Source organism: Oncorhynchus mykiss, chromosome 6 (genome assembly GCF_057628025.1).
Source record: "Oncorhynchus mykiss isolate SJ-2025 chromosome 6, ASM5762802v1, whole genome shotgun sequence".
NCBI lineage: Eukaryota > Metazoa > Chordata > Actinopteri > Salmoniformes > Salmonidae > Oncorhynchus > Oncorhynchus mykiss.
In genome coordinates this window covers 65,427,041-65,437,500 of record NC_143027.1, presented here as the reverse complement: position 1 = coordinate 65,437,500, position 10,460 = coordinate 65,427,041, and the positions used below count along the sequence as shown (strand labels likewise).

Below are 10,460 nucleotides of genomic sequence, written 5' to 3'. Positions count from 1 at the left end.
CCACTCTCAGCCGAGCTCTGATGGAGGGATTGAGAGTTCCTGGTGTAACTCGGGCAGTTGTTGCCATCCTGCACCTGTCCAGCAGGTGTGATGTTCGGATGTACCGATCCTGTGCAGGTGTTGTTACACGTGGTCTGCCAATGCGAGGACGATCAGCTGTCCATCCTGTCTCCCTGTAGCGCTGTCTTAGGTGTCTCACAGTACGGACATTGCAATTTATTGCCCTGGCCACATCTGCAGTCCTCATGCCTCCTTGCAGCATGCCTAAGGCCCGTACACGCAGATGAGCAGGGACCCTGGGCATCTTTCTTTTGGTGTTTTTCCAGAGTCAATAGAAAGGCCTCTTTAGTGTCCTAAGTTTTCATAACTGTGACCATAATTGCCCACCGTCTGTAAGCTGTTAGTGTCTTAACGACCGTTCCACAGGGGCATGTTCATTAATTGTTTATGGTTCATTGAACAAACATGGGAAACCGTGTTGAAACCCTTTACAAATTAAGACCTGTGAAGTTATTTGGATTTGTACTCTATCTTTGAAAGACAGGGTCCTGAAAAAGGTTGCTAAATTTATATCGTTTTGGGGGGGGGGGGGGGGGGGGACAACCTCGATATACTTGAAATGGCTAAAACGAAATTCAAACTGTGTAGCAGTGATAATTCGCTAATAATCAACTAAATGAAAGCTAGACAGTCAGGAAGCATAGAATTTTTTTTTAAATTATGGATAGAGGCCAATTTTGAAGAAAGATAATACATTTTCCCTCCGGACCTCGTTGAAGACTGAATCTGGCCCCCATGGCAAAATTAGTTTGACAACCCTGGTCTACACTTACAGATAAGGAAATAGGTCATCATATTATCAGGTCAAATACAAAGCTACGCCTTTAGTTTCAACGACTTATTTCCAAAGTTGTTCTGGCACTACACTACCAGACCACCTGATTAGTACACCATGCTGAAATGTGGTGAAACAATGCTGAGGCTGTAGGGCCCTATGTCATTATATACGGATTTCAATCGTGAAAGTGCTTGTTTTTATCCTCATCAATTTTTTTTCCGGTTTGCTCAGCGTTTTGTCACATTTTTGCACTGTGAGCTCACATTTTCCATGCTGTCTTGCTAAGTAAGTGTGTGTTATTGGGGATGGCATTGTGTGTGTGCGCGTGGCCTCCAAATGTGTTTACTGGGCCCGTAAAGCCCAGGGCTGCCGTGTAAAAGCACAGGCGCAGCCTCGGCTTCCCGTGCCTGGCCCGTGTCAGGCCCAGAGCATCTTGCTCATCATGGTGGGGCCTGATCAGCCTTGCTCCAGGAAATGGGCTCCATATGCCTTGGCTCTTCAGTCTCCTGACCAACTCATAGACACCCAGCAGAGGAGTCGCAGATCCCTGTGTTTCTCGCTCTCCCCTCTTTCCTTTCTAATAGCCCCCTATTCAGTGATGGTGCTATGGTCATTTAGGAGCTCAGGTCTGTACTGGGGAGGACCGCAGGGCTGTGATGAAGATACCTTTTCAGAAAGCCCACTGTTTTTTTGGAGGGTACAATGGTGCACTAGAGAGGGAGGGATCTGTTTCCCTCATTCATTCCACATGCGTCAAGGCTCATCGGTTAGCTGGAACAGCAAGGGATCCAGGCCAAGTGCCGGCAGCATGTGTACAGTCAGACGACACGCTCTTACAGAAATCAGCCCTAACCGTCCCACTGCATATAGAGAGAGAGGATTCAAACCACAGACAGGAAAGGTAGTGTAACAGAACAGAAAGAACAGAGGTAACTGGTTTGGAAAACAGGGTCAATAGAGCCCTTTGCTGGTCACCTACCCCTCTGTCACAGATCTCTGAAGTCCATGTCATGCCATCGACAGTTGGCAGCTTAGTCAGTCTTCAGTTTTAAAGGACTTCAAGTTTTTTTGTTTTTTTTCCCACCCTCTAACTCCCCCTGTATCTCTTTCTCTCTCTCTCTCTCTCTCTCTCTCTCTCGGTGTCTCTTGCCGATGTTCTCTCTCTTTCTCCCTCTCCATTTCTCTCTCCCTCCAGGTGGTGTCCCTGGTCCAGCTGCTGAGTGACCCGTTCTACCGGACCCTGGAGGGCTTCCAGGTGCTGCTGGAGAAGGAGTGGCTGTCCTTCGGCCACAAGTTCAGCCAGCGCTCCAACCTGACCCCCAGCAGCCAAGGCAGTGGTTTCACGCCCATCTTTCTGCAGTTCCTGGATTGCGTGCACCAGGCAAGCCTTGCACACCCACCTCCGAGGCCCACACCTCTTTCATTAACCCCCCCATCCACACACCTCTTCACCCCCTCTCCTCCCTCTCACTCTACCTCCTCTATGAGCTCATCACATTCCTTCATCGAAGAGGAGGAGAGAGACTCAGCTGTCATTATCTATGGACTCAGTTGAGTTTTTGTACTCTGCAATCCCCCCCAATCGGATAAGTAATTTAGACAGAGTTGTACGCTGGGGAGTTTCAGCTGCAGTGCTGTTGCCCAGATGGTCTGTGAACCCCACGGTCAGCGCTGTGCTTTCCGTGCTAGTGTGTTTCACCATCCCCAATGCATTTCCTCAGTGTTTAGAGCACTGAGTGGGAAAATTGCAGTTGTGGGGATTAAAAGTCTCTCTCCTCGGAAGGAGGGGGGTGGGGGTTGTGAGGATGATGTGGAGGGTGCAGCTGAAGTGGATTGAGTTTTACATGCTCAAATGCTAACTATAGAGAACGTTGTGTTTTCTGTCTCCCCACGGGTCCGGCAGGCCAACTCCCATACACTTACATCAACACATAGTTTCTGAGTTTGTCTTTTGAAACTGGAGGGGCGTCTGCCAAGGAGGCCTGACAGAGGTTCTCTGGGGCCGAAGTGCGATAAACAGGGGGAGAGGGAATTTGATGAGTTTCTGAAAATAGAAGTTCCTCATCTCAGAAACAGCTGTTGTTTTCGCCAGTACGCCCAGATGGCCCAAAACATGCAAAAGAGCTGCAAGGTCCTCTTGCTTGGCCGCTGCTGCACATTGCTGGACGGGGACGCTGCCTTCTAGCTCGGCCCTGCTTTTGTCTGAGAAGGATGTCAGTCACTGGCCTTTGCTCCCTGGTCTCCATTTTATTCTGCCGGTAATCGGGAGCGTATGTAGTCATAATGGACCCATCTGTAGTCATAACACAGGGACATGATCCAGCCATCACAATGTGTCACCTTCCTCTCTCTCTCTCGCCATCTCCTCTCATTGCAGATCCAGGACCAGTGCCCCTTGGAGTTTGAGTTTAATCAGCACTATCTGAAGTTCCTGGCATACCACTACATCTCCAACCGCTTCAAGAACTTCCTCCTGGACTCCGACTATGAACGCCTGGAGCATGGTCGGTATAGTACAAATACAGTGTAAAGGGATGATTTAACAGTAAGGCCATTAAGATCTGTACGTGTATTTAAAGTCTTTGGCAGATTTGCCGGCTTCAACAGGCAGAGTGTTGAAACTACTGTTCTGTCTGTGAAATGATAGTGTGTAATGATAGTGTAATTGGGTCAGGTATTTCAGGATACTGACATGTTGCAGTGAAGCACTTCTAAATTACCTAGATCCTATCTCTTATCTTAGATCAGGGATTTGTCAGCTGATAGTGGTAGTGTGTCTCGGCCTGTTGAACAACCTCATCTTTGTCTCACTCTTCAAAAGGCACATTGTTCGAGGACAAGCCGGGAGACAAGCAGGCCAGGAGGGGGGTCTGTATCTGGGAGTGTATCAGCAGAATACACCGGAGGAGTCCACTGTTCTTCAACTACCTGTACAGTCCCACAGAGGCTGAGGTGACTGCTTGTCTGTTGCGTCTTTGTTTGTGTGTCTTGTGTGTTGCAACTCCCCAAGCACATTGCTGCCATCTCTGATACATAGCGTTGGTACTTCATTCTGTTTGTGTATGTCAGCCAGATCCCCAATGGCCTTTTCTCTAGTTCACCCCACTGACTCACACTTACGCACACCCAAGTTCTCCTGTTCTGAACGTCCTCGGGAGAACGTCCTCGGTAGAGATACAGGGATCTTCACACTTTCCAGAGCAGCCAGTCCAGCTCCTAAAACTTCAGTTGTCTCCCAGATGACATCCACAATGCTGGATGGCCAGTCTGCCACTATCTTGCACCAGATGATGCCTTATTGTGGTGACCTTCTTGTGTTCCTCTCCCAGTCCTGCTGAATGTTCTGTAGCAGACTGTTGGTGAAGGCCGTGAGTTACAGGCCCAGGAGAGCCCAGCTGAACTCTGTTAGCAGTTTCTTATCAGTGTTCGGGATCATTTAATATCTGTGGTCGTAAAGGAAGCGTCTCGCTTAGCCTCTTCCAACTCCCTGACAGGGACTTTCTGATGTTGCTGTTTAACTCTGTCTTGGCATATGTCTGTTCTTCAACTTCAAAGTCCATCCCAATGGGTTAGTTGTGTTCATGGGAACCGCAAATCCTCTTCCCGCTGGCCAGCGATCGCGGCGGCTGTACCCATTATTCCAGGGGCGTATAAATCAGCAGGAGGTGGAGGAAAACAGCCTGCATGTTTGTGCACCCCGGGCCCCGACGTGATTAAGTGCTCAGGGAAGTGTTAGGTCCGGTGGGCCACATTCTTTCCCACTGGCTATATACAGTGGTGGGCTCACTGAGAGATTGGACAGATTCACATCATTGGGGAGAGAACTCTACTCTACAGACTTGATTTCAAACAAGCCAAAATAGATGTTTGTCTCACGTATTATCAGTGTCAACATATCAGATTATCATAAGTTATTTCTTTGTTTCATATGTTATTTAGCCGGTGCTCAAGCCCTCTATCAGCATCCCTGCTTTGAGGATGTGGGACTTCTTCACAGGGGAGACTCTGTGCACAGGCCCGTCCTATGACTGGAGGATGCTGGCTGTCAGGTCGGAGAGCATGGATGAGACGGACACCATCGCCACCAGCAAGAGGAGGATCGTGTGGCCCTGCTACAGCAGTGTGGGGCGCGCCCAGCCTGACGCCATCACCAAGCTCCTGGCTGTGAGTTCTAAAAGTCTGAGTTGGGATGATGTTATGACTATGTGCCTGACACTGATGAGAGCCCTGTTGTTGCAGGACATAGAGCGGCTGGAGGGGGAGATGAGCCAAGCACCAGAGAGGTGGCAGGCCACTCTGGAGAGGGTCCGAGTCAGTATCCAGGAGGACCTCAAACAGGAGGGAAATGTAAGACAAACACAACGCACTTTCCCATGTTTTCTCCTCTGCCCCCAACTCCTGTTTCCCATAAACCTCACTTACCCTGAACTCCGCTCATTTACTGGACGGTTCAGCTAGACAGCATTGTTTGACTCGTCAATCTGTGACACAGAACATCGGGAGGATGTTTTGACTGAGGTGTCATGGCTTTTCTTATTCCATCCGTCCTGTCTGTTTTACAGCTCCGAAGGCAGTCTGCGTCCACCTCGGGGCTGATCCCCACGTCCAGTTTGCAGGCGTTCCAGAGACGTTCCATGCTGCACCTGCCTGACAGTGGCTTGGGGGAGGACACCAGCCCCACTGCCACTAACGGGGTCAACCGCCGGGCCGCCACACTCTACAACCAGTTCACCCCCAAGAACGAGGAAAACAGGTGGGTCTCCACTCCCAGCACTGAGACGGCAAACAGGGACCAGGACTTCCAATTAGTCCTGTTTCCTCACCCAACTCTTCTGTAAAGCGTTGGCACAGACATAATCTCTCTACCAAGCAGATGTTTTAAATTCATCTTAATGGTGTTTTTTTCAGATCGTTTGAGGGGATTCTTTACAAACGAGGAGCACTGCTGAAAGGATGGAAACCTCGCTGGTTTGTTTTGGACATTACAAAACACCAAGTGAGTATTACAACATGTTGTATGTTGCTACCAGTCTGTTCCAGGTAGTCTCCATTCCTATGCCAGTGGTGTTATATGTGTGTGTGATGTCCCAGCTGAGGTACTACGACACGGGGGAGGACACTAACTGCCGGGGCCACATTGACCTGGCGGAGGTGGAGTCAGCACTGATCGCCACCCCTACCATAGGAGCTCCTAAACACATCAGCGAGAAGGCCTTCTTCGACGTGAGTGTCTCTCTGGTTCTCCATTCCTCTGTCTGCTTGTGATCTTTTCTGTGTTCTGTGGTAGAATACACTCCAGCCATGGCAGCATCAGGCTCTGTATGTCACATCCACCTCTCCTGTCACTGTTGAACCATTGGTTGGGTGTTGTCATTGCAGCTGAAGACCACCAAGCGAGTGTACAACTTCTGCGCCTCGGATGCCCAGAGCGCCCATCAGTGGATGGACAAGATCCAGAGCTGCATCTCCGACGCTTAACCTCTGAACTCTCCAGCCAGGGCGTGGTCGGGTGTGGTCAGGTCACAGCATTAGTACTAGGTGCAGCAAGGTGGCTGAGCGCAGAGACTGTGGGCACATATATACAGTGCATATTCAGCTCCGTCACCATGGTAGTGGTTTTACCATGAGGACCACAGTGATCTAAGTGCCTGTTAGTGGAGGCTATGATATCCATCCATCCATCCTGCTGCCTTGCAGGACTTCAGGCAGTTGTCTGTCTGTCTGACAGCTTTGGTATAAGTTGATTAATGTGCTCCTGTCTCTGCCATCAGCTCTCTCTGTACTGTTCCTTGTTACTGCTACAGGGATCAACACTTATAGTGAAAAGTAAATGGAAAAAACGGATGCCTGAGCACTATTAAGTATAGTTTATGCCATTTCAGTTGTAAATAGATAAAAGCAATAGCACTGGCCATTTTAAACTGTGGGTTCAATATATACAGTAAACTAAGATATATATAAAGCATACAAGAGAATTTATTTCAGATATTTTACAATGAGGAAAAGGTATTGCTGCTTGATGAAAGGTCTAAACCACCGAAAACTCAGAGGTTTTGAAAATGCACAATATGACAAGGCCATTTGTTTGCACTTAGTTCTATAATATGCACTCCATATAGAATGATAGATTTTCTTACTGAAGCGAACAGCCAGGCAAAAGCCATTACTTTATGATGATGTACATAAGGACCTTTTCCTTATTATACAAATTGGAAGAGAGAAAAAACACTAAAGTTCCAAACATGTTCCTGACATTTTATATTTAAGCAAGTGATGTCCTCTATTTTTAAACATACACTATGAATGTTTTGACTCATGGATACGTTTGTTTGTTCTTGTAATGTAAATAATTTTTTTTATTAAAAGAGTAACTCGTGTTGTTAAAGTGTGGTGTCTTAATGTTTTATGTAAATACTCATGTGATATTTCCTATTTTTTATATATAACATGTGTATGCTTTTCTAATCTTAACTGTAATAAGACCAACTTTACAATTCTGCATGTTGGTATGTATTGTCTTGTATGTACAAGTATAGTAACCTTGTTTCCTGTCTTTGATGAGACTGACTATGAGCCATTGTGTGTTCGATGAAGGGGAGTTGACTATATTTCTCAGAATATCCAGAAAGACTGTCTTAAGGGCTTTTAAATAAATCCGTCAGTGTGGTTTGTTTCATCTGTTGTCTGCATCTTCCAGTTTGAGATAAATAGAGCATCAGTCATTTCAGAAGCTATTTGAGAAGATGTATGTTACTGTATCTTTTGTACCATGTTTTGTTGATACTAATGTTTTTTTGGAAATAAATCAAGAGTACTTGAACTAGCCAGATGATTAGTGTGATTATTTTACAGTACATATGACAGCTGCATATATTTGAGATTAAGAGAATTTACTAATGATGAATTATGTGGCTACTGACGAGTGCTTTTTTTTCCAATCTTACAATAATAGCCCTTTAGATGCCACCTACATCTAAAAGGGATGAGAGCATACTCTGGCGCCATAAGTCTCCTATTGTAGGTTGCAAAATACCTCATTTATTTGCAGATAATAGGTTACAAGAAATAGGGAACAAACCTGAACCTAATCTAAGCCACTTGAAATAGGTTTGGCTTGTTATGAACCTCTCCTCTTGTTAAAAATAGTCTGTCTTTTCTCATGAAAGGTAAGCAGACACCACTGCAGCAGGATAGTTCATATGGCCCGAGCCAAAAACTGGGCTTGGCAAGGATGTTTCACTTCCAACAATGAGTAAGGAACTGGGCAAGAAACCCAACACAGAGCCACTGGCGCCTGCTTGGCGGGACTCGAAGGCACTCCTGGTCCTGGAGAGACCTGTCCCACAGCAGGAAGGCGGGAAAGCCCTAAACTGAAGTTCTCTAGAAGACATTGTGGACGTGTTCCTTATCCTGAGCACTCTCTCCCAGCTGGCTTGTACTGCGAACAGGTGCAGTGCTGGCTAACATCTGGACAGACGCTTCTCTGGCAGGTCTCTCCATATTTAGCTGCCCCCTGGAGGAGTGGATTTACGCCTCCGCCCATGACGAGAGGGATGAGGCGGAAGTGGGGATCCGGCTGGATTTTCAGGAATGGAGCCGTTGGGACTCCTCAGTCCCTTCAGGAGAGTTAGTGGTTTAAGACTCAACAGGACGACGATGAATCCAAACTCACTGGTTCACCGCTGTGATATGACTATTTCACAAATAGATTGTCTGTGATAGTACATAATCTATTACATGAGGCCTTGTTAATGTTACACAATTCTCCAAGTGCAACAGTGTACAGTGGATTTGGTAAGTATTCAGACCCCTTTCCACATTTTTGTTACCGTTCTAAAATGGAATACATTGTTTTCCCTCATTGATCTACAGGCAATACCAAAGCGAAAACCGGTTATTAGACATTCTTGCAAATGTATTCAGACCCTAGTCTATGAGACTTGAAATGTAATGAAGCTGCCAGTTGAGGCCTCTGTTTCTCAAACTAGACACTAATGTACTTGTCCCCTTGCTCAGTTGTGCACCTGGAACTCCCACACTTTCTATTCTGGTTAGAGCCAGTTTGTGCTGTGAAGGGAGTAGTACAAGATCTTCAGTTTCTTGGTAATTTCTTGCATAGAATAGACTGACGAGTTTCAGAAAAGTTTTGTTTCTGGCCAATTTTGAGCCTTTAATCGAACCCACAAATGCTGATGCTCAACTAGTCTAAAGAAGGCCCGTTTTATTGCTTCTTTAATCAGAACAGTTTTTAGCTGTGCTAACATAATTGCAAAAGGGTTTTCTAATGATCAGTTAGCCTTTATAATGAAACTTGGATTAGCTAACACAACGTGCCATTGGAACACAGGAGTGATGGTTGCTGATAATGGGCCTCTATACACCTATCTAGATATTCCATAAACAATCAGCCGTTTCCAGCTACAAATGACATTAACAATGTCTACACTGTATTTCTGATCAATAAATGTTATTTTCTTTCAAAAACAAGGACATTTTGAAGTCACCCCAAACTTTTGAATGGTAGTGTACATGTACGGATGGTGCCAGGTTTCCTCCAGATGTGACGCTTGGTATTCAGGCCAAAGAGTTCAATCTTGGTTTCATCAGACCAGAGAATCTTGTTTATCATGTCCTTCTGGAAGGTTGTGAAGCTCTGTCAGAGTTACCATCGGGTTGCTGGTCTCCTCCCTAACCAAAGCCCTACTCCCACGATTTCTCAGTTTGGCCGGGTGGCCAGCTTTAGGAAGAGTCTTGATGGTTCCAAACTTCTTCCATTTAAGAATGATGGAGGCCACTGTCATCTTGGGGACCTTCAATGCTGCAGACATTTTTTGGTACCCTTCCCCAGATCTGTGCCTCGCCATAAGCCTGTCTCGGCGCTCGTAAGACAATTCCTTCAACCTCATGGCTTGGTTTTTGCTCTGACATGCGCTGTCAACTCTGGGACCTTATATAGACAGGTGTGTGCCTTTCCAAATCATGTCCAATCAATTGAATTTACCACAGGTGGACTCCAATCAAATTGTAGAAACATCTCAAGGATGATCAACGGAAACATGATGTACCTGAGCTCAATTTCCAGTCTCATAGAAATAACGTTTTTCTGTTTTTAATTTTTAATAAATTAGCTAAAAAATCTAAAACTGTTTTTGCTTTGCCATTATGGGGTATTGGGTGTAGATTGAGGAGACAAATCCATTTTAGAATAAGGCTGTAACGTAACAAAATGTGGGACAAGTCAAGGGATCTGAATACTTTCCGAAGGCACTGTAACTGCAAAAGGTGCAAGAAAAAAAGATTAGTATTTGTACTGCAACTGTTGAGCCAAATGGTGTTTTATTGTCAAGTTATATAATAATGTAAGATATCATTATAGTTTTGTGCATTCTGAATGTTTTCCACATTAGCTCATAGTAATTAGTCCTGGTGGTTTAGGAGAATAATCCCTCGAATCAAAATGGAAATCAAAACCTACTGGAATTTCAAGATTCTGATGAATTTTGATCCTATCTAGTGTCATAGTTACAGTTATTGATCCCGTCACAAGAAATGTATGATAATATAAATTCTAATTGTAGGACTATGGACCTAAAAATAACTCCCTATTGTCTGTCTGGTAGGC

General features: G+C 45.7%; 1 protein-coding gene across 3 annotated transcripts in view; it reads left to right on the top strand.

Moving 5' to 3' along the window:
* The window catches only part of LOC110526365 (myotubularin-related protein 13), a 158,413-nt gene extending 150,752 nt beyond the window's left edge, over window positions 1-7,661 (top strand). For all 3 annotated transcript variants that reach the window (XM_036980722.2, XM_036980721.2, XM_036980720.2), the window contains 9 exons: window positions 2,034-2,219; window positions 3,216-3,342; window positions 3,660-3,790; window positions 4,778-5,002; window positions 5,078-5,185; window positions 5,401-5,591; window positions 5,747-5,834; window positions 5,930-6,061; window positions 6,218-7,661. In XM_036980722.2, coding sequence (XP_036836617.2) covers window positions 2,034-2,219; window positions 3,216-3,342; window positions 3,660-3,790; window positions 4,778-5,002; window positions 5,078-5,185; window positions 5,401-5,591; window positions 5,747-5,834; window positions 5,930-6,061; window positions 6,218-6,316 — 1,287 coding nt within the window. In that variant the 3' untranslated portion in view covers window positions 6,317-7,661. The remainder of the gene's footprint in view (window positions 1-2,033; window positions 2,220-3,215; window positions 3,343-3,659; window positions 3,791-4,777; window positions 5,003-5,077; window positions 5,186-5,400; window positions 5,592-5,746; window positions 5,835-5,929; window positions 6,062-6,217) is intronic.
* Window positions 7,662-10,460: the final 2,799 nt, after the last annotated feature.